General features: G+C 40.2%; 3 protein-coding genes across 4 annotated transcripts in view; 2 read left to right on the forward strand and 1 right to left on the reverse strand.

The window, feature by feature from the left end:
- The window catches only part of ntn1b (netrin 1b), a 43,626-nt gene extending 36,253 nt beyond the window's left edge, over positions 1–7,373 (reverse strand). The window contains 3 exon segments of the mRNA XM_051074005.1: positions 5,879–6,128; positions 6,130–6,924; positions 7,114–7,373. Of these exon segments, the coding sequence (XP_050929962.1) occupies positions 5,879–6,128; positions 6,130–6,894 (1,015 nt within the window). The 5' untranslated portion in view covers positions 6,895–6,924; positions 7,114–7,373.
- A 1,877-nt stretch (positions 7,374–9,250) lies between these two features.
- Positions 9,251–19,845, forward strand: LOC108898700 (phosphoinositide 3-kinase regulatory subunit 5-like). Its single transcript, XM_018698695.2, is given in 19 exon segments — positions 9,251–9,413; positions 11,834–11,936; positions 12,384–12,484; positions 12,584–12,652; positions 12,770–12,908; positions 13,942–14,011; positions 14,173–14,350; positions 14,446–14,617; positions 14,807–14,875; positions 14,982–15,676; positions 15,678–15,833; positions 16,634–16,759; positions 17,097–17,228; positions 17,371–17,464; positions 17,566–17,642; positions 17,754–17,853; positions 17,937–18,019; positions 18,125–18,243; positions 19,072–19,845. Coding segments are annotated over 18 exon segments (2,622 nt in total). The 5' UTR covers positions 9,251–9,413; positions 11,834–11,836; the 3' UTR covers positions 19,214–19,845.
- A 62-nt stretch (positions 19,846–19,907) lies between these two features.
- Positions 19,908–27,433, forward strand: pik3r6b (phosphoinositide-3-kinase, regulatory subunit 6b). 2 transcript variants are annotated; one of them, XM_051073837.1, is made up of 20 exons: positions 19,908–20,122; positions 20,348–20,427; positions 20,564–20,656; positions 21,413–21,528; positions 21,675–21,743; positions 21,892–22,027; positions 22,150–22,219; positions 22,328–22,511; positions 23,131–23,278; positions 23,379–23,471; positions 23,574–23,931; positions 24,089–24,185; positions 24,275–24,388; positions 24,490–24,600; positions 25,273–25,375; positions 25,482–25,555; positions 25,676–25,766; positions 25,889–25,941; positions 26,075–26,175; positions 26,263–27,433. In XM_051073837.1, the coding sequence occupies exons 2-20, from the start codon at positions 20,412–20,414 to the stop codon at positions 26,405–26,407; spliced, it is 2,172 nt and encodes a 723-aa protein (XP_050929794.1). In that variant the 5' UTR covers positions 19,908–20,122; positions 20,348–20,411; the 3' UTR covers positions 26,408–27,433. The 2 variants fall into 2 exon arrangements, with proteins under 2 accessions (XP_050929794.1, XP_050929795.1); XM_051073838.1 differs by having other exon boundaries at positions 21,413–21,516.
- The last annotated feature ends 101 nt before the right edge of the window (positions 27,434–27,534 follow it).

Here is a 27,534-nt window from a genome sequence, read left to right on the forward strand (position 1 = left end):
TAGATGACTGAGACTCGTCAGTCCATCTAACTGGCACTCTGCTCCTGGTGGGATTTTCAGGGGTGTCTGACTTTCCATGCTGCTGGAATGCCAAAAAATGTTCCTGAATGTTTCCTAACCTGCAACACACCTGGTTTCTATTAACCACTCCAGATTTTCTAGTATCTATTTTTTTGTACACACTACAACTATTTCCATGTAATTTTTATGAAATGCACTTTGTAGAGATGTGTTCAGCTCTTGGTCTTATTTAGACTATTTTCACAACACATCTGAAGGTTGTAATGTTGTTAGGTTGTTGTGGACCCAGGGGAAAATGGCTGTACCCCTGTAATCACTAATGGGAATACAAACAAACAGCCCACAACAAGAGCAAGACGCTCACAATCACATTTATTTGTTTTCATTTTTTTCAGACATGTTTTTTCCTGCATGACCAACATCTGCTGTAAATGTTTACTCCTCCATATTGGTGAATTTGGGTATATCATGCTTTATTCATCCACAAAGGATAAAGTTCTCTTTGCCTACCAGGGTGAGGTCAAAGGTCAAAACCTGTGCTGGTGAGGACTCATTGCCTTGCATGGGTACTTCACTTGCTGCCAACGGGATTGAATCAGGACTCTCTTGTTAAATGAAATCTTTAGGTGGTTTTCAATCCAAATGTTAATCGAATTTCAAGATATTCAGCAAAGAAAATATTGATTAATGAACATTTCATTTGCTCCTGTTAGCAGCAGCATATTAGGAGCTGGTTTGCCAAGATAAACAGCTGGTGGCACTAATTTAGTCATTAAATCTGTTTAAGTTTACACTTTGTTGCATTTTGCCGTTGGGGTTAGCTAATCGAAAATGTACATAAAAACAGGTGCGTGAAAACCTACCTTGCTTCATCTATGACACATTATAAACATGGGTTATGACACATTAACTTTGCAAATGCAGCCTGTTTTCATTACTGTATTATACAACGTATTTAAGCAATATATTTAGGTAAAGTATTTAAACATGAAACCCATTAAAACAGAAGTCTACAAAACAAAAACAACCACAGAAATTGCAGTGTCCTGTGGCTATTGTTGACTAAAAACACATGAGAAATCAAAACCCTAAAATATGTCTTAACTTACAAATTAAATGGAAATGCCTGACTGTGCCCCCCTGGCATTGTCACACAGTGATGAGCAAGACAATGACTGAGAAAGAGAGGGGAGAAGGAATGAAGGAACTAAAATACCAGAGAACAAGCGAGACAGTGTAACTTCTATTGCAAAAAAATCTATGACATCATGTTTTACAGAAATTCTTCTCTCCTGTCACATGGGCCGCTGCCGTGGAACTGAAATGAGACCCAGATGGTGAGCAGGCCTGGCTTTGCCCAAGCTGGCAACCCAGGGGAGGCTGGCGACACAGTCATCGTCGGCAGAAACAGTGTCAATGGTCCCAGTCAGCCACATGGACAAAGACTGGTCCATACTCTCAGCCTGCAACCCCCTAAAATGCATCTTGGGATTTAAATCATTGTGTCTCAATTGTGAACCAAATAGGAAAGCTGATCTTAGATGTGGAGTGGCTCTGTAAAACAGACCATGGTGAATGTGGTGTCCTTGTACTTTAAGGGTCTGGTTTCCTCCTGTCTGTACCAGTGTTTCCTCTCTCTCTGAGCTGCTGTCATGCAAGTGGGTTAGAGTTCAAAAAATAAGCTGTTTTCTAAAGGCAGTCTTGACTGATTTGTTGCAGTGACTCCCAGCCAGCAAAAATGTAAATACATTTTTGATTTTTTAAAAATCTATCTATTATTATCTATCTATCTATCTATCTATCTATCTATCTATCTATCTGAGTGTGAAAGTAATTAGCAGGTTAGCAGAGAAGTCTAAGAGTGGTTTATAAATGATTGGAACAGGTCTGCGGTCTAAAGCTAATCCAATGGCTAAACAGTTAGCTAAGAGTATTGAATAAATGGTTAACTAAAACTGTGAAAACAATCAGCTAAAAGTACTGGATAATGGGTTAAAACAGTTAGCTGAATGTAATAGATAAAGGCTTGTAACAGGTAGCTAAAAACACTGGATAAGTGGTTAAACAGTTTGGTAATAGAACAGAAATGGATAAAACATCCAGCTTCTAAGTAATTGTACAAATGTGAGCTTGACTGACACAATTAAATGTTGTGACTATTTTTTAAATATTGTAAGTAAAGTTCACGTTTATATAATTAACAGTGCTAAATAATATCAAATTTAAATCATTTTAGAATTCAGGTGAAGTCACTGGTTGTGTTGATGTAGGGAACATATCTTCATCTGACAGGGCTGTGGATAAAGTGCCACTGATCTAGACTCATTACATGGCTTAAATGAGTCTATAGCATCGATTTTAACATTCAAACACCCACCCCTGTTAGTGCTTTCAAACCTCTTCCATCATATTTATATTTGTAACCAAACCTTCTTTGTATTTATATTCTGTGCTCTCTCTATTTTTGGAGCTGTTGCAGAGAGTACCAGTATGTGCTTCACAGACTGGGAGCAGAGCCAGCAGGCAATTGATACAATCATATCCTAATTCAGCTACGTTGTGGGTGGCAAACATGTCGACTCTTCCTCACAAAGATTTCTGTGTAGGTTTAATAAATACCGAGTACTTTGAGCAGAGCACAAAAACAGAGTGTTTTCCGGCAGGACAGATGGTACCTGACTTTGTGATCAAAGATGCACAGATTTGTATCCCATGAGACAGGATGGCTCGATGAAATTACACATCTCTCTTTAAAGTTTTTAATATCAAATACATCTGAAGCCAGAGAAAAGCCAGCTGAGTGCCAGAACATGTGCGTGAAAGTGTTCTCTGAGAGCACATCAGAAGCGCAAGGAAACAGGAGTGATTGAACCTCCAGCTGACTCTCGGACATTATAACACAGAACGTCGCATGGCAGGGTGACAGCAAAAACAAAGTCGAAATTGAACAAGTGCAAAATTACACGTATGAGTGACTGAGGCTACCATTTTCAACTTGCCTCAAAACCCACTTGGCAAGGAGAAGTTTCCCACAGTTCCCTTCACAGCCCATCAGTCAGGCCAGGAGAGGAGTGGGGGCCTGACTGTCAGGGGTCAGTGCTACGCTGAACATGGAGAGAATATGAAGCAGCTGCCTGGGACAGGAGAGCCTGACGTGTCACCACATGTGTGTGTGTGTGTGTGTGTGTGTGTGTGTGTGTGTTTCTCAACCTTCTTCATTCCTTTACATAAATAATTATAGGTTGTGGTCAAACATTATCACACATTAATGTATTTAAGCTTTTTGTTTGTATGTTTTAGAAACATATGAATGGGACTGGGGCACAGTTTCAAAGAAGGACTGCACCTTTGAAAAATAAGTAAGGATGTGTTAAGAATCATTTAAAGCTGTGCTTCTTGGCAGAAATAAACTATACATTGCCAAATGCCAAATAAATGACTTTATATAATGTCAAGTATTCTAATATGAAATAACATCAATTAATAGCTGTTATTCCAAATAGCCTACAGACATGGGCAGATTATGGGACAATGGGCACAACTGGACACAGACATGTACAGGGCCCCCAACCACTCCTATATAAGAGCAAGACACCCTGAATGAAAGGCGGGAAATGCCTTTGTGTCTCTTTCTAGCCATTCAGATGCTTTTCCAACCAGAAATGCAAACAGTCATATCATACAGAGGCTCTGGTCCAGGGGACCGTGGGCCTGTACCTGGCAGGCCTGTCCAGTAATCCATCCATAATACTAACAAGCCAACTGAGCAGAGGGTGGGGGGGCACCAAAGGGGACCAATCAGACTGCAGGGGGGACCAGTGCCACTCTGGCCCCGTCCCTGGTGTTATGGACATATTTGTAAGTCATGCAGCTCCGCTTGATAGGAATGTGAAAGCTGCTGCTGCCAACATAAATGCCTCCTGACAACATGATGGCAACCCTGCATGCAAAGTCATGGGAAACTGACTCTGTCTTACTTCCTTGATGCCTGCCACCAGTGAGTGAAACCAACTACTCTCCCACAACCACACCTCATCTTAATGTCCTAATGTCTTGCAGCAGGGAGGAGAAATCCAGACAGATCATTAGCACCAACCACCCTGCATCCCCACTGCCAGACCATATGGACCCACTGCTCAATGGAAGCAACCCCTCCCCCTGGGTCTTCTTCTTTCATGCTAAGGTGTCAGGCCACCCTTATTATTTCCTCTTTGGAAGACATGCAGTCTGGCTTTTCTGTGGTTTTATCTGATGACACCGCGCGCACAAAAAGGCGAGATGGGGCTGGGGGTGGGGTGGGGCTCCCACTGACAGCGAGATGGATGCCACAAGTGACAAGCTTTTGTTTTAGTAAAATACACTCACATGCTGGCTTTGCAGAGGCGAAAGGCGGAGGCCAAGGGGAACAACTTGTTCACTTGTTCCGTTTGATTGAGCAAACCATGGCAGTGTTGGAACTTGTTACTTTTCCAGGTTTGCTTCGCTGTAGCTCAGGGGGCTTGAGCTGTTGATATAAGCCCCCAGCTCTGTTGAAAATAAGTATCACAGCAAATACGCTCGCTCTGTGCCGCTACAATAAAAAAAACTCAGATCTGGCTTCAAATTACCTCGCGCTTTGTCCTCCTCTCTGAATAGTTTACTGGCTCTAAAGTGGCAGTTTATACTCTACGTGCCAAAAATGTCAATAAAACCGCCCTAATCGCCCATCCAATCTGTAATAGCACCTGCTTATGGAAACACAACACGCCCCTGCAGTCTATCTCTGCAGCTGCAAGGTTTCCTTCCTATTAAACTGCTACTACAGTCGGAAACGCAGGTCAAAACGCAATTACGCATTCGGACAGGCGCACTTTGTTCACTGAAATGACTTCCTGCCCTTTTTCCTTTCTGTTCAGGAATTTCTTCTGGATGTTGATAAAAATCAAGGGCCAACAAAATGCATACAAGGTGCATTACTGAACAAAATATATAGCTTCTGAAACACTTAAAATTCTTTATTTTATCTTGGAATACTGTACATGGTTTGAACAATGTCCATTATAACTCAGCTAAATTATGTGCCTTTAAGTTTCTTTTAAAAGGCCGGTGCTGTTTGATAAATATAATGATGATGATGATGGTGATAAATATAATATCAGTTTCTCTCACGTAAAAGAATTTAACAATTTAGATATAAATTACCTGCAATTTATTTAGGCCTAAATTCTTCTAAATTAAATTACGTTTTAACCAGGTTATGTAAATACGTGTCACTTTTTTCCTGTGCTTGTGTCAACAGTAGTTAACTTTGTTTTGGACATATATTAAGTTGTGATAATACCAGCAAGGAGATATGCTGATTTTTGAATTAGTAATTTCAACAAAGATTTCATTTGATTTTATTAAACCGTTTCTTCAGTTCTTTCACCATTTAGGTTGTAGGATTTCAGCTCGAGGCCTTCCTCTCTCTCTCTCTCTCTCTTTGCCTCAACCAGGATTTATTTGGCCACAATCAAATTAATTATACCCTAATTTACATTCAGATCACCATCTATAAATCCGTTCGTGTTCGCTAATATTTCTTTTAGTTTAAAGATATCTCAGGATATTTACAAAAATGAGAATATTATCTTTTCAGGAGAGAGTTCCTTCTGTATTTCATTCCCAGTAAGAAAAATAAATAAATATAAAATTCCCATTAACGAATAAACAGCTGGCCGGTGGACAATTGTTGTGCGTAAAGGCTGAACACAGTGGTAATAAAAGTGTCTTATTTTTACAACATCTACTACATGAATAGAATAATATAATTTAGGACTGAATTGTTTAAAACGGTAAAATATTTCCACGGTGAAAGACAACACAATGAGGGACTTACCGATACACTCGTTGGCCTCTCTCGCCGTGGCGCGCTGCCAGGGTCGGTCATAGTGGAAAGGTTTGCACCTGTCGCACTCCGGTCCCGCCGTGTTGTGTTTGCACTCGCACACCAGATTCCCCTCTCTGTCCTTGACGCACTTTGAAGCGTGCCCGTTGCACTTGCACCGTCCTCCGACCTGCAGGTCCGACACGGCGTAAAAGTAGGAGTCGCGGGCCAGTTCCGAGTCGTCCTCGTTCTCGTCTCCGAAACGTGTGAAGCCGGCTGAAGATCACCTTGATGTCGGTGGCCGTCACCCAGTCCTGCAGCACCGGGGAGTTGTCGAAGTCGTGCGCCGACGGTCTGCCGTCCAGGGTGCTGAAGGCGATGAGTCCACCTGTCAGAGGGTGCATGTCTGTGTGGGAGTCCGTGCAGATGGCCTCTTGCTCGTTCTGCTTGGTGATTGTTGCCTTATTCTGCCTGTTATACATCTTCTTGCACTGAGTGGAATAAAACTGGAACGGCACCCATGACTTGCCATAGTCCATGGACTTGTAAATGGCCATGGACTCGGGTCTAGGTGAGCAGAACTGCAGGCTCACATAGGTGACCTCGAACTTTTTACCCAGCGACAAGGTGAGGGTAACGTTCTGCGGATACTGCACGTAGTTTTCAGACTGCCAGCAGGTGAGGTTGTGAGGGTTGTTGAGGTCTGTTAGATACGCAGGTGGATGGGACTTCTTGGGATCCCCGGCGTCGCACGTGTGACAGTCCCTCGTCCTCTCCTCTCCCTTCTCGGTCACCACGCAGTACCTGGCGGCCGGGTTTCCGCAGGTGCTGGAGACGCGCACGTCCTTCCCAAAAGCGGAGTTGACGAAATCGGGGATGCATCTCCGCGGGTTCCCGTTCTCATCATAGCACGGGTCTGGAGGGGAAGACTGTGCAGCAAACATACTCAGCCCGTATCCTCCAAAGACCCCCTTGGTCAGCGCAGAAACTGTCACCAAGGTGACCCAAACCTCCAAAATCCTTTGCATTGTAATCCGTGCACCGCAGGGACTCTTGCGCTGAAAAGCAACGAAGACAAAACAATCAAAAATATATAGAGATATATATTAAGAATTAATTATGACAAAGGCAAAGTCAATGCAAGTATAAAACAGTAACACACTTAAATGATGCTCAGAGAGATATTTGGAAAAACTTGGACGCACTAGCGAAGCATGTAAGACTAAATGTGTATGAAATATTCTTACGAGGCAAAGAAAACTCCACCCAGGACACTACCTCCAAATACACTCCTCAGTCTGAAAGTGTAGCAGAACTCCTAAGAATTTTGGAGAGCAAGCTATCCCGTTTACGCACGAAAAAAAAACTACTGCTATCAGCTCCCCCCCCCCTCTCCTTTGAAATTCCTAAATAAAAAATAAGATATGGCAAATGCCCAGCTGGCTCTGAGTCTGCCTTTGCCTCTGTCTGACCACTCAGTCACACCTCTGCCCACCTCTATCTCTTTCTGTCCCATTCCCTCTCCTCTCTGTTGTTATAGAAAAAAAGGGGGTCCACTCATTCAGACGAGAGGAGTTGGAGCCTTTAGGGTGTCTCTGCGGAGGGAGAGGGAGCAGCGACATCTTGTGGTGGAATTATTGAACTACACGTTAAAAATACTACTTTATTTCAGTAGGAGGAAATATGCTGCAGTTAAATTTTGATGAAGATACAAAAAAGTTTTTAGAGTTTTTTTTTAGTTTAAAACACATCAGAATGTGTTTTGGTTTCATTATCAGACACCAAGTGGGGTTTTCCTGCTGGTCCTACCATAAACCATCAGGCAACATTTTTATGATCAACTGATGTGTTCAAAGGAAATCATTGGCTGTCATGCAGTTATCAGTAAACTACTAGGAAATGGCATATAACACACAACAACTATCACACACCACTCCTTGTATATGAGTATTTATTTTCTGTTGTTGATTGTCTGATGTTGCAGCTTTTGCAAATGGAAGTAAATATGTTGCATTACCATTTGTATGTACCATTTCCTGACACAGCAGGCAAACTGTGAACACCCCTAAATTCCTGAAAGTGTGCAGATGGTGTGGATTTTGGTTGTTGTAGGTATGTCCACACTGGTGGCATGGTGGTGCAGTGGTTAGGCCTGTTGCCTCATAGCAAGAAAGGCCCGGTTCGAGCCCTGGTTCACCTGGGGCTTTTCTGTATGTCTGCGCCTGCATGGGTTCTCTGTGGGTACTTCAGCTTCCTCTCATCAATCCAAAGACAAGCAGGTTAATTGGTTTCTCTAAATTGCCCAAACACCCTTTTAAAAGTGTTAATTTAACACTGAAAAGAGTGGACACATATAAACGCTTTTCTAGTGATAAATGTAACACTCTCAGTGTTAATTCAACACTGGCTATTTTGCTGTTTACCTCATTTTACATTTACTCATCTACTCATTTACCAGTTTTGGCCAGTAGTATGATATGAGATAGGAATGTCCAAATATCAGATATACTATAAATGTAAGATCATGTGACTTGTAGCCTGTCAGCAGGCTTCTGCTAATCGGCCTTTTTGTGTGCATATTTACTTTCTTTTTCTCATATTGCAGCAGATAATATACATTGTCGTAGCATTTGCAAGTGGATGCAAATTTCTTGCACAAACATTTGTTGTAGGCCATTTTCTGAAAGACAAACTGCACTTTTTGAACATTAATCCATGCACTTGCTGGGCTCTTCTGGGCTCTCACTAAGAATGTGTATGTGATCAAATGCGCTGGTGATGTCGTCAGATAAGTTCAGGGCAATCAGATAAATTCATGGTGATAAGTACACAGTGAGATAAATAATGCAAGTACAAATGTTCTTAGTGTGAACATCGACACACTGAGTACAGCGTGCATATGTGCAAAGGATAGGGAGCAGAGGAGATCAGGAATCTGTGATGGGTGATACATTGTGAGTCTGTGTAGTAGGGTGCAAGCGGCAGAGATGAATTGGGGGCTGTGAGAGGGAAGTGGTGTTTTTAGGGCTCTCACTCTGACTTTTCACTGAGAGAGGAACAACTGAAAGAGTGAGTGGCCAGAATGAGTATTGTCTGTCCTGGATGAGTACAGTTCTGTCAGAGAGGTGAGCTGACATCCAGAGATTTTACATTGCATTCACATTCAGCTCACCTGAATATGAATACATTGTTTTCATGTCACATATACAAAAAACACATTTACCATATTTTCAAGTAGATTATCAGTATACTGTAAGAACATGATGAAACAAATAATTTCAACAAGGCAACAATGTTCTAAATGAGTTCTTGTGTCAAATGAGACTCCTCCTATACTGATCATCAACACAATGTCATGTACACCACCTCAGCATAAAGACTCATGCAGTTCCTGTTTTGCAGCACACACTCTCTTGACTGTGCAGTTGGAGGGTCTATTTTTGAAAAGTCACAGGAGGATGTGGTCTCCGTATTGTTTCCCTCCACTGGTGTATGACAACTGTGGTCGATCTGGGATGATCTAGGACAGAGATAAAAGCAGTTACAGGTAAGAGTTGTGTCTCTCTGTGTGTACCCCCTCTACCAAGCAATGCCTTATTTCTTTCTCTGTTTTATTTCTTTTTCTTGCTTCAGCATATTTGCTGTATGTTCCATGTATCTGTATTATGTATTATCAGCCTGCCTCAACGTTGGACACACATTATTTTATCATTTCTTATATCCTTTCTGTAGTAGGAAGAAGCCTCTGTTACGCAGCTTTCATCAGATCTAACTGCAAAGTGTTATTCAAGCTCTGCAGATTTCCTGTTCCCCTTCTTTTAAAAGCTGCTTACAGCTGAAGTCAGTGCAATCAGGATTACACAGCAGAAAATCTGTTTGGTGAAGTATTTAATACATTATTGAGTATGTCAGCTGCACATCATCCACTCTGAGCATCATGGCTGAGCCTATTCCCCTCTCTTTCACTCACTTTAACACATGCAGTTAAACAATATCTGCATTTAAATAATCTTAACGTTTAGAGAAGCCCCAGCAGAGATCAGTATGTTTGTGTTGCGGTAGTAACAGTCAAGTTTGCATGGCAGGGCTGGACAATATAGCCTGATTACATACAATGGAATAACACCTGCTTCCTCAGTAGACAATTGATGGGCTCACTTGTTGAAGCGGGATATGTCAGGTACTGCCATAAACAGAGCTGCTGTCTGCACAAGTTTCCCTGCTGCAAATAAATCTTCATGGTTTCATATGCCACATATACATGTAATTATTTTGTGCTTTGTGGTATTGGGGTTAGGTTAATTTTAGTGTTACACTAATACAACCTTGCTAAATCAATAGGCTGACTTACCACAGCTTATCAGTTCATTCTTGCCTTTTGTATACTCTGTTATATTGACTTGCAGTTGCCAGGGGGTGGAAAGATTGTGAGGTAGCTTAATGAATTTGAAAAAAGGGAGCTTAATTAAAAATATAAAAACTATAACTGAGTCAGGTGCAGAGAGTGCGTCACATCTAGTTTGCAAGCGAGCAGAGAACTTAGTCAAGATTTACTGGTAAATGGTTGAAATAGACAGCTAAATGTAATGAAGACACACAGTAGTTTAAATAAGCTGTAAGCACAGTATAAATCATTAAAACAGCTAAAAGTAATGAATGGATGCTAACAGATAGCAAAGAGTGTATGTAATAATAATAATAGCAACAGATACACAGCTGAAATAATTTGCTAAAAATAATGATGAAGAGTTGAAATAGACAGCTAACAGATAAATGTTGAAATGACTAAAAGTAATGGATAAATGTTTGAAACATAGCTGGACTGGTGGTGTTGATGAGCCATACTTGAGTTTTTCTGATATGGCTGTGGCAGTATCTACTCTGATACACTATTATGCAACCGGTTAAAATGTAATTTCTCCCCATGTCTTGTCTTAAGTAATCTGTTAAATTATTTTAAAGAGCATTTATTTGCATCACATGCTTCCCGGGAGGGCCTCTTCCTGTTTTGATGGGCACAGGTGACCCCCGTTTTCCAGTTGTGTCACTACAAACATTATTCACACTGGCAGTGATATGTCTGCCACAGCTGGTTACAATTACAGCTTCCGTATGCACATCGACATCCTGGAGACCAAACATGCTGAGGACTCCCAAGGGAAATATTTGTTTTCATGTCTCATGGCAGTCTGCTGGTTTCATTTGATTTTTTTCAATTAATCACAATAGGAACTGAAGGAAGCCCTGTCATGCATAATCTGCTCACATATTAAGTCTTTAATTACCCCAAAGAAAAGTTATTGTTTCCTAAGCTGCCTGTTTGTTTGTGTGGTCACTGTGTTTTTGTCATCAGTGCACCCTAACCACAGGTGTCATGTGATCTGTAGTATGTCTTTTGTTTTTCAGAATTGTTGTGTTGTTGTCATGTAGTTTTATTATTTTAACTAAGTTGAATGATACTTTTACACTGAAATTTTGAATAACTGAGCAAAGAAACTGAGGATCAAATAGGAAGTTGTCCTTTGGTAAGATTCATTTCCATCCCAGTTTTGAGTCATGTGAAATCTGATGTCACCAGCTGATTTTAAGAATGAAAAAGTAGAAGTTGTGGCGGCTGTTTTTGACCAGCTCACCTCCGGTCCACTCATACAGTCTATGACTCACTGGCTCTGGTAGGAAGTGGCAGGCTGTATATTCCGCCCTGACGTCTTTGCTGTGGACATTTGTGTTTGCATCTCTGTGCGAGTGAGCCTGTTACTCTGGACTGTGTTTGATTGTTTCTGGACAGGAACAACAATGACTGTAAAGTGTTGGCAACAGCAGTGACAGGAAGTTCAGACTACTGAAGAGAAATAATATATTGGTTTCCCGGAGCACAATAATAGGGTGTAATTCTTGTTTATGTTTTGGGACTTCCTGTTAGTTTACCTTCTGTATTCATCTGTGGATATTGTGATGCCTCTACAGAAGATGGAGCACACCTCTTGCACGGAAGATCGTATCCAGCATGTCCTTGAGCGTTGCCTCTGTGACCTGGGTCTTGACACTCCTGACAAACAACTCTGGAACGGTAAGACCTAATCCAGATACATATATCTAGCAAAAAGTACAGATGATATGTTAAAAGCATTGTTGGGGGAAAATGTAATTAGATGGGTAACCAGGATAATATTCAAAACACATTCTGGATAACCAACAGGGAACATATTGTCCATGATATAGAGTCAAGTGGGAAGTGAAAGTGGTGACACAGAATGAGGAGTGACAGAGTGACAGACACAATGGGGGAGGATCATGTTGCTTTATGCAAGTTTACTTTTGAAATTCTTACTTGGTAATAGATTCATTCAGAACTTTGGCAACATGGAAAAGTGGCGTAATCATCAGCATCTCTCTGTTATGTGTAATATTGGTTGTATATCTTAGTAATATCTTGTTTACTGCTAGTCTTCAGAATGAAACCCAAAAGGAGAAATAATGGTTGGTTCAACTTGTGTGTTTTTCTATGTCTGACTAGCTGGGTTGTGCATAAACCGCTGGTGTTTGGAGGAACTTGTGAAGAGAGATCCCCACAACTTCCTCATCCTTCTACAGAAAATACTGAGGAAAACAAAAGAGGTCAAGAGCTAAAAAACCAACATTATTTCACAAACTGGTCAGTGTAATATGTGGTACGTCAGTGTGTTTCAGTTCCGAATTTTTTTTATTCTTTTACAGGTGCTAGAGCAGTGTCAGTATGAACTTGTGGTGCCCCTCTCTCTCTTGTTCTCTTCAACCCTTCTTAAAGTGAGTGGGTGTAATTTATGTTAAGTGGATGAATAAGCAGAGACTCTTCCAATTTTGAGTATCCATTGCACAGTTTTTATAAAGCTGCATCACTCATTTCTTTTCTGTCTCTTTCAGGCTCCTTATGTGGCTCCAGAATGTGGCGTGCTGCAGAAGGCCTACCTGTTGTTCCATAGTTTTCTGTCCTGGCCTGAGCCTTGCTGCTCTGCCAGTAAACGCCTGCTAAATATCATCCAGCAGGAACTCAGAGCACCAGGTAGTGCTGCATTCTTATGAACTGGAGTGAAAAGTGCCATCCCTCTGCTTTCCTTGGAAAGTGAGAAATCAAACTGTTGCTTTATGGTGTGATAACCAATCAGGGGTACAGGCACAGTAGTGTCAGGCAGCAGGTGAAAAGATTATAGCTCTACTAACTTGAAAAAACTGAAAATATTGTTTGATTAAAAAGTATTCATTACTGAGTCATCTGTAACACCTGAACACAGGCTTGCAAATGAGTGTGTGAAAACTAGTTTGCAAACTAGCAGAGAAGTCTAAGAAATTGGTTAACAGTGACGGGTGAATGGTTAAAAAAAATATAGCTGGAGGTAATGACAAAACAGTTCAGCTAGCTAAATTTAGCCTAGTGAATAAATTGTGAATTAGCTAAAATGGTTAGGTAAATGGTTGAAGTAGTTAGCAAAAACTATTAAATGCATTGTTAAAGTAAAGCCAATAGAGTATAAGGGATTAACTGTTGCAATAATAATATAGTATATATATATATATATATATATATATATATATATATATAGTAATACAAGAAACTGAAATGCTCAGCTGAATGAATTGTTGAAATAACTAAAAGTAATGAATAAATCATGGTTCAAATAGGTAGTTTAAAGTAATGGATACCTGGTTAAAATAGTCAGCTAAAAGAAATTGTTAAAAGAGTTAGCTGGTGATGGATGAATCGTGAGATAGCTAAAAAAAAATGTTTGAAATGACTAGCTCTTCCTACTAGTAGCACAAATGCAAAAATAGAATAAAAAAAATAACTGTACAAATGTCCACTTTGATATAGTTAATGTTATTTAATAACATGCAGTTTAAAGTCTGTTTAAATGAGCACATTTGGAACGTGGTAGTTGGTACTGATGGTGATTGGGTTGGAGGTTATGCTTTAAAAAAGAAAGGCTGGTAACTACTGTTTTTGGCATCCTTCATGTGTCATCTGTCATCTCTGACCATACGGGGGTGGTGTTTGCCCACTAAATTTATACTAAATTGTCTGTCTGCTTTTGGTACAGGTATTTCATTTCAAAGACTGGTGAGAACAGAGCAGGGGTTTTCCCCTGAGGTTCACAGCCCTAAAACCACGTAAGTTATTTCCAACTTTATACACAGTCACTATAAATGCCATTAAAACAACGCTACTGTTTCTGCACAGCTTATAATTCTTCTTGGCACTTGAACAACATTCAACTTGAATTTAACTTTAAGTCACATCATTGCTTTTCTTGTATATGTGTCTGTATTAGGATGGTACTGTTAGTGAGCCCAGATGAAGATGTACCTCCAGAGGTCCAGTCTGTCTCTGAGCGGCTGAGTAGTACTCAGCCCTCCAACAAAGATGTCACTATCACCCTCATCCGGCATGGCTTTCAGGCTGTTCTGGGCAACAAACATGAGCTACAGGCACTCCACACTACCCTGCAGGTGACTGACCAACACTGCCTTGCACTTGGTCTTTTTTTTTTTCTTTTTCTTCTTCTTTTTTCGATGTTCCCTAAAACAACTTCCCGTTCCTCCAGACAAAGCGCCCTGAGGAGTTGGAGCAGCTCCTGGAGGCAATGACTGAGAGCATGGAGATAGCAGCCTCCACAGCAGATCTCAGCACAGCAAGACAGTGTCTACTAAAAAGCATGGAGAGGCTCAAAGAAAGCCTTGCTGTTCCTGTTCCTGCTGATGGCTGCCCGGACACTGGTAAGACAGAAAGTACAAAAATAAAACATCATGGACAAACTGGATGTAAATACATTTCAGACTGAGATCCAGACTATTGTTAGGAGTAGAAGTACTTATTATCTGTTAGGGCATTGTTTGTTTTATTCTCAAACATCTGAAACATCAATACTTCTTAATCTTAATCTGAGTATCACCTCCTCTCATTAGGGACTATTGAGACTTTCATGCTGCCCCTCCCCAAATGTCACACATGTTCTTGGGTCAACGGCAACTTTGGTAAGTAGTTCTGTTTGAACAACTCTCCATGCCTGCACCTTTTATCAGAGACCAGTCTTTAGCTTTAAAAATTCTCTCTGTTCTCAATTCTTTTACATTCATGCAGATATTCTGAATGAAGTTCTCTCAAATGAGTGGGACCTGGATTCACCTGAAGACTGTTTCCTGAAAACAGAAATAGACGAGGAGGATAATAATGACACCAGTGTGGATGAGGAAGATGAGTTGGAGATTAACAAAGTGGACCATGAGTTTCAAAACCACCGCATCTCCACCGCATCTTCTTCTTCTAGAGACTCCATGTTTTCTAGCTACTCTCTCTCCTCCAGCTGGTCTGTGCCATCAGGCTCATCAGGCGTGGAGAGTGATTTCAGTGAGGACACAGGGCATGAGGACACAGAGGAAGGACAAGACAGCCAGCCAAAAGCTAGAAAGAAACCTAAGAAGAAGTCCAGATCCCTGTTGGGTGTAGAGCGCTTCTCTATGCTTTTCAAGAATCCCAGCAGCCCGAACGTTTGCCGCCGTGTCCAGAGCATGGGCTATCGTAATGATGTCACCAAAGACTTTCAAAGAACCGGGTTACCCCTCAAACACTCCAGGTCCCTGTCCAGACAGGGCCGCCTTCTACAGGCATCCTCCGCTACTTTAGATCCTCTCTCCCCCCAGAAGCATATGTGTGTCCGCAGGAGGCCGATCCTGAGCTGTGATGAGGGGGATGTGGTGGAGGTGCCCACCCTGGTTAAAGTGGTGGTATTTGGAGGTGACAAAGAGGCCGGCAGGTTAGCCAGGGCATACAGCAATCCTGCAGCAGAAAGAGAGTAAACATCCACGACTCACCAAGACATGCAAACTGCAGTTTTACTTTGTACCCACCAAAAGAAGAACTACAGGAAGCCCAGGAGGAGGACACACACCAGCTGAGGGGCAGACAGGAAGTTCAACCAAAGCTGCATCTGCGGTGAGAGCATGTGTCACTGTCACATCTTAGCTGATTCAACATTTTAAATGTATGTGTAAATGTGTAGTTATGCAGACGTCACTAGTACAATGCCAATTCACTAAGGACTCCTTTATAAAGGACGTAAAAGTTGTAAGTAATGACTTAATTGTTAATTGTTAATAAAACATTTACACATGTTTTATAGATCAGTTAGTAAACCACTGATTAAAAGTCATGTAATTTATAAAGGGTAAGCCACCAAGCCTGCAGTTATAAATGTTAATAAGTCATTAATAATTAGGCTCGTGGGTTTATCACTGCAAACAGCAAACTTTAATGAGTAACTTCTAATATAAATATAAATAATAAGTCAATAAAGTTAATACAAAGTTAATAAAAGTTATTACAACAATCCATCAAGTCTTAAATTGCTTATTATATGTTGCTAATAATTGGATTTTGGTCCAAATGCTCTGCAGCACCTTTTCTTAAGGTCAAAGGTCAAGGGGTCTGTTACTCTATTGTCAAACAATAAAAACCAGCTAGAAATAATTTTCTCAACCTGGCAACCCTACAGTTTATTTGTTTTTATTCATTCTTATCATGGATCCATAAATCATTAGTATCATAGTCATCATAGTAAATGATTTAAAAGCCATCAGTCACAGTTGAGTATAAATCATTGTTAAAGGACACTTCATTAGAAAGTGGTACAGATAGTTCTGTAATAATTCATAGACCTTTTAACAGGACAGATACTGTGATAACATAAAATGCTATTTGCTGAAATGTTACTTTTTATTCCTTCATTCTGACAGGAGTCTAATGACCTTGTACTGGAGGACAGTACTACAGATATAGCCCAGATGTTGGGCATGATGGATCCCTGGTATGAGCGGAACGTCCTCAGTCTGCTCAGCCTGTCCTCTGATGTTCTTTGTCAGGTACGTTCTGTAGCGGCATCATCACCTCTCTCAAAAGCCTCTGCTACTTCAAATTTGACTCCCATGTGTTTTTTAATATGTCTCACAAATCTGACAACATTATGGAAGGGAAATACTGAATAGATTGAGCACCCTTTTAACAGCTGATGTGTTGAAAACATGTATTCATAGTTAATCTAACTTTCTCTGGGTAAAAGACACTATTAATGTTAATCCAACTTTACTGTAAATCTACTCTGACTCACTGTTGTAACAAAGTAAAATGTGAAAACTTTTAATGGCACTGTTTCCATTTATATTAACCTGTGAATTCCTTTGTTTGTTCTCTATGACTCAGACTGTCTGTAAGGAAGGTGATGTCTCAGAAGGCAGTGGCAGTGTGGAGCGTCTTCCCCTGCTGGCCGACCTGGTGCTTTACTACTGCCGACATGCAGACCAGCCTGTTCTGGTGCAGCTCTACCAGGCTGAGGTTAGAGAAGCAACACACACACACACACACACACACACACACGAACACAAACATAGTCAGTCACCCCAGGTACTACTTATGTGACAGGACACAATGGCCATCAATCAGTACCCACTTATGGAATTTTTTGTTTCTTCCTCAGCTGACTCTGGCTGGAGGAGAGAAGCGAAGGGAGGTGTTTATTCACTCTCTGGAACTTGGGCACTCTGCTGGAACCAGAGCTGTTAAAGCCATGGGTGAGTCACACACTGACAGACATTCCCAGTCAGCCACAATACCACACTGACACACACACACACACTCATATAGTCTAATGTGTACTGTGCTCTGTTTATAGGTGCTGCCAGCAAAAGGTTTGGAATTGATGAAGAACGACAGGCTGTCCCTTTAACACTAAATGTTGCCTACAACAAGGTATTGTTCCCACAGACTTCCTGCAAGTCAAACAATAAGATGTGTATTTAAGTTCACAGTCTGAACTTTGTTTTTTTTTTATCTGGTCAACACATCTACACTCAATTACAGGTGGCTGTTAGTGGGAGGAGTCAGTGGACCCAGACGGAGATAGTCTGCACATCAATTAATCTTTACAAAGTCTGCAGGAAGCCAGAGCAGCTATGTGACGGTGATTATCATAGTCCCATTCGCTCTGTATTTTCTTTTTGTTTACAGTGTGGTTTCTGAGTTAATCAAATTCTGTCTGTCCAGATTCAAGAATAGAGAGTCTGCAGCTGACAATGACAGAAGTCCTAAAGAGACAGTGCTCCAAGTCTAAAAAGCACTACAACCAGGTGAATGGTGGTTTTACTCATGATACAAAATACAATCTCATGCACACTGTTCCTTTGAAACACCCCCTCCTTACACTCCTTCTCCCCGCTCATTTCCCCTGGCAGCACATCTCAATATCAGAAGTGAAGGTGGACAAGATGCAGGTGAATGGTGGAGAAGTTGGGACAACATTTGCTGTGTGTCTGGATCAGGATGAGAAGAAGTTCATCCAAAGTGTGACCAGGTACAACACAGCATCATCACTGATATCATTAAAACTTTACTTAGGTAAAGTCCAAAAATCCACAGAAAAAAGTAAACTGTACAGATGAATCTGCTGGTAGGCACCTTCATACTATTGCACCAAATTGTTTTCATTTTTGGGACATTTCTCTTGCTTTTTTTAAGCCTCAACATGTAAGTTTTTGCTATCATTATGTAGCCAATGTTAGCATTAACAGCTGCTTACTTATCAGTCTGGAAGAAATGTTGTGAGTTCTGCATCAAACATCATTCCTATATGCACCAAGAGCTGTCTCCAGTGGTCTTGTCACTTTCCAATAGCAGTTCACTGTAGTGTCCAGATTGCCCTGAAGTAGCAGCACTGCTCAGAGTGCACATCATTTATGTAAAAGCAACAATGGCTGAAACTCTTGGCAAGGGAGCATCACCACCACCCACTCCAAGCAAGAAACCATGTTTGATGGCAGAGAAAACTTACATATAGCCCCTTTAAATGAAACCATTTGAGAAGTTTATAGAGGTGAAACTGCTAACAGCTTATAGACGCCTGAAACATGACTACATGTAGACACACCTTTTTTGCAAGGGGTCACATGCCTACAGTCCTTTCTAATGTTTTTATGTAAAATCTTAATTTGAAAAGTAACTAGCAACAGCACTTAATTGTAGCAGAGTAAAGAGAACAATGTATCCCACCAAAGTACCTCATATCTGTACCGTACCTAAAATATTTGAGTAAAAGTACTTGTTTACTTTCCACAACAAGTATAAGTCATAACATGGATTTATCGACACACATGCAGTGATGCTGTATCTTCTGTATCTGCAGGTGTGAGGTGTCTCTGTGCTGTAAACCAGGAAGTAGTTCAGACTGGAGGTCCTACAAACCCTTACCAGGCCAAATCCAGCCTCTGCACCCGTCCTACTGCTCTCTGCTCTGCCTTCCCATCACCTCGTTCTCCACCTCGTAGTCCTGACACACTTTACACTGCACAGAACCAAACCACGGAAATTCCACTTATACAGGGATGATGAAACTAAAGCAACACAGGAGGCAGAACATAGCTACTAGATAACATCTGGAAATGCATAGGAGAGAAAAAGTTGCATAATACTAACAACAAAGGTGACATTTAATAACCCACTTCCTACATATTTCAGGTTTGTCCTGGGGCTGACGTCAAGGTGTGTCACATTTACTAGCAGGAGGAGTGAGTGCCTATTAAGAGGATTGCTTTCCAGCTAGCTTCTAGTGTTTTCTCTTATCTCAGAAGAGGGCTTACTATGTATTAATTGACACTGGTGTTCTTGTATGGAGGATTTCATATGGTCTCATGGTCTCAGGAGGGTTTATAGAGACCACTCATTAGATTACGTCAATTATCTGCTGTCAGCAGCATAAAACTAATTACTTGATTACCATTGTGTACGTTCTATTGCTCTATGACAGAATAAAACCCTTTTTTTAAAAGAAATGTGTAATGAAATAAGCTATTTATTTTGAAGTGATAGCAACAAAGATGTGTTTTTTTATGTTTTTAAAATCTCGTTTAATTATGTTTTTTATATGTCACTTAACTGAAATAAAATCATGTTTGAGTCACATCTGTTTATTATTGTTTTCACTCTTTAGACGGCACCTCTCCTGAACTTCCCCTGAGGAATTAAACACACCCTGTTTGACAATAAATACTACTGTTGTTGTTACACAGTTTCACTCACAGTTTGTGAGTGTGTTTGTTTCACAGCAGTGGAGAATATTCAATGGGAAACTCATATTTCTTAAACTTTTTTTTACTTTGTTTTATTTGGACAGAGAGTGACTGTGTTACATTTTTTGGTTGTTAAAAGTGACATTATTTTATATAGTGCATTTATAGGTAAGTTCATAGCAGACAGGATTATATAATTGTTTTTACACAGCGATGGATCATATCATGTTTTTATTAGCTGTCTTAAACTTGTGCAGGTGGTGTGTGTGAGTTATCATTCACATTAAGTGTGATCAGTTTGAGATTTGTCTGTTCTGGGCTTGAAAAAGAGCCTTTACAGTTGAGTTTTCAGGAACAAGTGCATCCAGATCATTGTTGAACTTTTGCTGACAGGAGGAAAGAAGATCAGGTGTAACAGACTGAAAACTGCAGAGCCTGTTGTAAGATATAAGAAAGGATGGTTGATGTCACAGGTAACTGCTTTTATTTCCTCTTCAGCCTCTGGGAATTACTGCACTACACAAACTCGTTTTGCTAGTTGAAGCATGGAGTGGTAGAATGTAAACCTGACAGTGGCTATCATTGCAACAACACAATCTTCATTTTCAGCTGATGGGGCTCTCGCAGCTATGGAGACCAGTCTGCACAAAGACCTCCAGGCTCTTCTCAAAGGGATGAACAGCCGAAGTGGTTCCCTGAAAGGTAACTACAACTGTGAGAATATAGGGCACTTACAGGCAAATAAGTTTTAATACAACCAACAATATAGTTAATTACTTTTTAAAGAGCCGACATAATTTTTTTGGGAAAAAAGCATTGATATCACATTCATGTTTTTACAGTGTATACAAGGCTATTGCCAGCTTCCAGTTAGCTTAGCTTATCTTAGCTTAGCTTAGCTTAATTGGGGGGGGGGGGGGTAACAAGGCTAAGTCTGAAGGTAACAAGAGCTGCTTTCTAGCTTATAAACCGGTTACAAAACAGGAGACATAACATCTTAATTAGTGATATTTGCCTTTTATATTCAGGCTGATCCAGGCTAGCAGTTTCCCCATTTCCCGTCTTTATGCTAAGCTAACCAGGCATAAAAATGGTATCAATTATCTTATTTAACTCTGGGCAAGAAAGGTGTATTTTTCACAATATTGAACAGTTCTTTTAAGATTTTACAGAATAAAACATAAAGAAAGTATCATTTAGTTTAACACAACATAAAACTAACTTTTTCTTTTCTTTACTTTTGTGGCTTCATAACCTGTCTGGAGCTCTAATAGTAAGGAGGCTTTCTCCATATTGTCATGATGATTTATTTCATTTGATTATTTAAAATGATGAAATTGTTTTTTATTATCTGTAGAAAAAAGTGAATTATACACTGGGCTACATGCCCCAAGATTAATAGCTGAACTTGACTAAGCCAAACCATTGTGTGTAATCAACTACCTGTCTTCTCTGCAGGAATGTTAAGGTGGAATCTGGAGAAGAAGATAAAGACTGATCCATCCTGCAGTGTTTCACTGATCACAGTGCTGGTCAAAGAGCTGGAGAAGAAGCTAAAGAGGGTTGGCCAAAATGTAGACTTACAAAAGCTTGTGTGCCTCTCTCTGATGTTTTCTCTTTTCTTTCTGCCTGCACACTTAATTTGTTAAAAAAGAATATTCACAAGAGCTAATCAAGAAGGAAATTGTAACATAACTTTTTGTCTTGTCATTTGATATAGATCCATGAAAGGCCATTCTCCATGCATATCATCCCAATGCTGCACACTCTCTATTATACGGCTCTTCAGGTAAGATCCATTTATGTGACACAGAGAGAAATATGTTTATAGCAAGTCTGTAACAGTGGGGAGCTTTTACAGTTGTGAATAGTGTGTAGATGAATGAATTGAACAAGCATTATTAGTAATATTTTCTGTCTTACTGATTTGATTCCAGTCAGGTTTCATGATTCCTACCAGCCTTTACAAGAGAGTGTATAAATGCTTGACAAATCTGCTGATATTACCGTTGCCTCTCTCTGCTGTGGCCCTGAGCACGCTGAAGAGCATCAAAATGGAAATGACCACTCCAGGTATTATGCATTAATGAAAACACTTTCAAAAATCAGCTATACACAATACCACACATCCTATTCAACACTGGTATAATGCTTTAAAATAAACACTCCTCACAGAAATGTTCTTCGCTCAACAGGCTCTTTATATCAGAGAAGAATCATTGCAGAACAGAACTTGAGGAATAAGCATTTCACCTTGCAGGAAAAGTGAGTAATGATTTTCAGCTTGTACTGTGTAAATGAAGCAAAGTTTGACACTAAATAAACTGTTATTATAACGACATAGTGTCCTCCCTGTTTTCTGGTTTCCCTCAGGGTGTTCGTGCTTGCAGACCCAGCTGTGTTCTCGGCTCCACTGGAAGCAACAGTGAGAGCGTATTTGGAGGTGTCCAGCTCGTTCAGGGACACACCAACCATTGAGAAAAATCTGATAATACATGTGCTGCAGAAGGGACTGGGGACGGCATGCCAAAGCTCCAGACTGGCTCAAGCTTTGGAGGTAAACAAGCTTATGATGACACTTTGGACAAAAGGACATTTTAGCCATGATAAAAGTGTGGCTCTAGGGATGACAATGTCAGTTAGTCCTGTCTGAAATATCTCAAAAACTCTACTGTAATTATCTTGGTAATCCCCTGACTTTAAATCTAACGCTGCCACTAGACTAGATGGATTTGCACAAAATTTTGGGAAGACTTGACTCATACTGTAATCCCACTGCAATTATTTTGCTTATTCCCTGACCAGCAAGTCAGAGGAATCACATGCTGAGAAATATCTTAATATTTACTCAATTGATCTGCAAGAAATTTTGTAAATACTTTCATCGTCCCAGAGAATAAATCCTATTGACTTTGGTGATCCCCTGACTTTTCATCTGGTCCCATCATGAGGATCGCATTTGTAGTTTTGAATCCTCTGAATTATTTCAAATGTGGTGATCTGTTAACTTTATCAGGTAAAAATTTAAATTTGTCCAGTACTTTGGTTTATGAGCAAAAACTGCACTTTATGTGTTGTGCTTATCAGCAATGTTATCATGCTAACATGATAAACTAAGACAGTGATCATAGTAAACATGCCTGAATCAGATCTTCTTTTTCTTTCATGCATTTCAGGCTTTAGGAGACCAAATGGTAGCAAAGCATTTCGATAGAGTGGTCTTAGTCATGGAACAGAGTATAAGGCACGGTGCAGCTGGTTCTGCAGCCTATATGAACAGACTACAACACATACACGGAGACATCCTGACTGCTGTTAAAGATGGTACGTGTTCTGTCTACTGCTGTTAAAATGTACATTATTATGAGGAGAGACAGGAAAATTTGGACAAATCTTGCCCTATATTTTTTCCCTGTTTTCTCAGAAAGAACTGAGGAAGATTATGGCTCTGTGTGCAGCAGGGCAGTGCCCTTTCCAGAGATCAAATTCCACTTGTGGGAAAATGAAGATGATCTTTGTGAGTAAAAGAGACCAAAAAAAGGCCACTGCTTTATGTCTCTGTTCATACAAGAAGTAAATAAATCTCTAAAGCTGTACATTAACTTTTTCTTACCTGAAGGGAATCTGCTGGCAAACTTCACCCTGCGTTCTCACTCTAGTGTTGATGAGGAGGAGAGGGAGAAGAGGGACTCATTTCAATCTGAGGATAGCGGGATAGAGACATATCTAAAGCAGAGTGACTTTGATGACACAGAGCAGCCTCTGGTCAGAAAATATGGGTCAGCATTCTCACGGAGAAATGCCTTTAAGAGCACGAAATCAGCGGACAAACTGAGTCTAATGAAGGAGAAGATCGACACGTCTCCTGGAAGCGCTCCTGTCCTCAAAGAAGACAGGAGGTGTCACACAGCACGGGTGGTGATAATGGGGGATGATCGTGTGCTGGGAAGGCTAACCAGGGCTTATCACTCTATGCGGTGAGCAGCTGTTTTTTTCACTTAGACAGGCCTGCAAATAGAGTTATGGCAGAGTGGTGTTTGATCCTCAGGCATGTTTCTGTATTGTCACTGTGTGTACACTTGTGAATGAGTACAGTCTACTTTTCAGTAACAGTTTCTGTATATTTCCCAAAAGAGAGAGAGAGTCAAAATGTCGTGTTTTGACCAAGAAACTGAACCTACAGTTGTACTACATCCCAGTCATGGATGTGGAGCCTTTGCTCAGTTCACCTGTGAGTTACAGCGAGTTACTCGAAGCAACATTGACTGACTGGTATGAATTTACAGTACTCTACATAATATATTTTCATATTCTTAATAGGACAGCTCATGTCAGGAAGAGGGGAGATTGTCTCTCGCCTCCTTATTGGGAAGAGTGGATCCATGGTACAACAGTAACATCAACAGCCTGAGAACTGAAATCTCCAAACTGGCTGTAAAGTCAACCATAGATTTAAACATGAGTCTACAGCCATATGCTAATACAACCAATACTGCTATCTAATACCATTGTCCTCTGATGTCTATCTGATGCAGCACACTAATCAAAACGAGCCTTTGGAGCAAAACCTCCTCCTACTGGACACTCTGTGTTACTACCTTCGCTGTGGGACACACCCAGTTAATCTACCGCTGTATTCTGCTAAGGTACAGAGCAGCTGTTGTGTGTATAGATATTAAAATTTGCATGCATGTAAATGTCAAAGAGGACAGATGGATTTTCATATGTTAACAAAAGCAACAGAAACACCATATTACCACAGTAAGACTGTATATTTTCTTAAAGACAGAATGATGGAGTATATATTGTAATATTGCTACCTTTACTTAAAGCTGCTCTAATCAATAATTCTTTAAATTAACAATGGATTAAATGACATGTATAGTAGCCCTCTTACAGCTCATTGTTTCTGGCCCATAAACTCTGCTCTCTTTACCCTCATGTCTGCCGCAGTAGGCCACTGTTTACTTAAAAAAGAAAGTTTTAAATTTACTATCTGAGAGCCAGACACTTTTCTTTAATTGAGACCAAAACAGCTAAAAGGGGAACAAACATGGTGTACAAAAAATGACTCAAAATGAATGCTAATGTTGTACTGTGCCTGCTGGATGTGTTTAATGGCATCTGTTTTTTAAGACATTCACCTATATAACTAAATAAGCAAAAAACACCTGTACATGTTGTTGTAAGCTTGTAATGCTGCCCCCTAGTGGCCAAACAAAATGAATACTGCTGTGTACAGTCTGGTAGATAGTGTCAGTTATTTATCTGTGTTACACATGTTCTTCCCACCTTGACTAAATACAGTGTGTGTTTAGATGACTCGCTCCAGCTGTGATGTAAAGTCTGTGGTGGAGGAGGTGTTTGTGTCCCATCTGGAGGCAGACATCCCAGAGTTCAGACACCTCAAAGAAAAGAAAAGTATATTCCATATTTTCCTTTTCTCTGTGTGTGTGTGTATGCATGCAGATACTGACAAGAGTGTGTTAATAGCATAGCTACATAAAGTGAGGTGTGTGTTTGACAGAGGGACCTTCAGCAAGCAGGAAGAAGTCAAGAGTGGTAGTCTTTGGGGCGGTCATCACAGTGAAGTATATAAAGGTTTTTAAACGTCCTTATTAATAATAGTTATATTGTAATATTTCCTATTTAGTATGTATTTAGTATTATCAGCAGCATTACAGCTAACTAAGGCCAATTTTGTTTTTATATCTTTAACAGACCTCTTTAAGCAAACGAGAAGTTGTGAAGGGAGAAGCACCCATGACCTGTGGTGTGGTGGTTACATCAGAGCCAGCAGCAGTAACACCAGGTTGATCTTTTGTATGGATTGGTGTTTATATTTAGTTGACAGCTTTACATTAACATTATTATTAACACTTACATTATTTAAGAAGAAGCCTCTAAAAATAATATCCTTTTCACCTTGTCTAGGTCAGGATTGTCTTACTGTCAGTTTTGACAGTGTGAACCCAGAGTTCAGCACAGTAAGTAGTTATTTACTTCTATGTAGGAACATAGGCCACTTAGATGATTGTTACTATTATCATTTGAAGTGATATTTATAGTAGGAGTAGTACAGCAACTGAGCCGTTAATACAAACTGTGTTTTGATCAAAGAAAATCCAAACACAAAACATCAGCATCAAGACAATGGAGCATCGAACACTCTCTGTGTGTCTGGACAAGGACTCTCGCAGGATATACACTGATGTCCAGAGGTAATTTATCACCCTACAAACTGTCTGTTTCACCTTTTTTTTTTTTAAATTGAAACTTCACTACAAGGTCATGTCATTGCTTTCCAGGATAGAAATTTCTCCGTGCTTGGACCCAGGATGTAATATCCGCTCCAGGTTCAGTATTGGTGACGAGCGAGAGCTGCCTCTGAACAAGTACCTGGATAAAGTCCTGTCACTGCCAATCAACACCTTCACTGGTGTGACCCTCTGAGGGACACTGAGCTGTTTACTACATGTGTACAGATAACATATACTGCTGTATATAATATTCTATCAGCATTTACACAGTGATAGAAAATTATGTTGCATGTTTTCAGTGTTAGCAAATCTTTTTATTGTATTGTATTAACCATACTGCAAGTGTTATTGTCATGTCAAGCCTTTAGGATCCTATTATTTGATGATATGGGTTCAGTGCCTTTTTCATGTGAAAAACAACTCCAGCTGGTAGAGTGATGAGTAATGTAAAAATGAAGTTAGGTGTGCATCAACAATCAGTGGTGGAAGAAGTACTCAGATCCTTCACTCAAGTAAAAGTAATAATACCTCAGCTTAATAAAACAAGTGAAGTCCTGCAAAAGTATTACAAGAAAAATGTACTTAAAGTATCAAAAGTAAAAGAAGGTCTACTCATTATATACAAAGGCCTCTTTCAGAGTGTTAAATCACACACAATTTAATGATCGTGTACAGCAAGATAGTAAATAAAATTTGGGGCTTGGGCTTTATCACTTTACCATTCTTGTAAGTACATGTTGACATGGTGATTTCATTTAAATCCCAGCAGAGTTTTGTACAACTACAAACACATAACTGAAAGCACACAGGGTCTCTGCATGTGGGCATGCAGGGTCTTTATTGTATAACAATACATCATAAGCAACTAGTAGCTTTCAAATAAATGGAACAAATCAAAAGGACAATATTTTCCTCTGAGCTGCAGTGGAAAATAAAGTTTATCATGTATTGCTTAAGCATCTGTTCACTAAGATGGTCAGTTTTGTTGTGATGGAAGATTTACTGAAAATTCTCTGTGCTGAGAGGACAAATATAAGCATTCAAACCATTTGACATGAATTTAAGAATCTGGTAAATAAAACTTCCCTTGAATGTGTTCCTATTGAACTGTTTTCTTGTATTTGGGAAATGAACAGCGCTTTGGTGCCTGAAAAAATACCCAGCTCCACTTTCACACACAAATCTTATTCACTCAGTTTAAATCATCTTTTTATTCAGATCAAGCCAGGAGAGTTGTGCTACAGACTGTACCCGGGATCATCTCTGTGGACGCACAGTGGCATCCGCACCGTTAGGCGGCGCTGTAGTCATGGAAACAGC

This window comes from Lates calcarifer, linkage group LG11 (genome assembly GCF_001640805.2).
Source record: "Lates calcarifer isolate ASB-BC8 linkage group LG11, TLL_Latcal_v3, whole genome shotgun sequence".
Lineage (NCBI taxonomy): Eukaryota > Metazoa > Chordata > Actinopteri > Centropomidae > Lates > Lates calcarifer.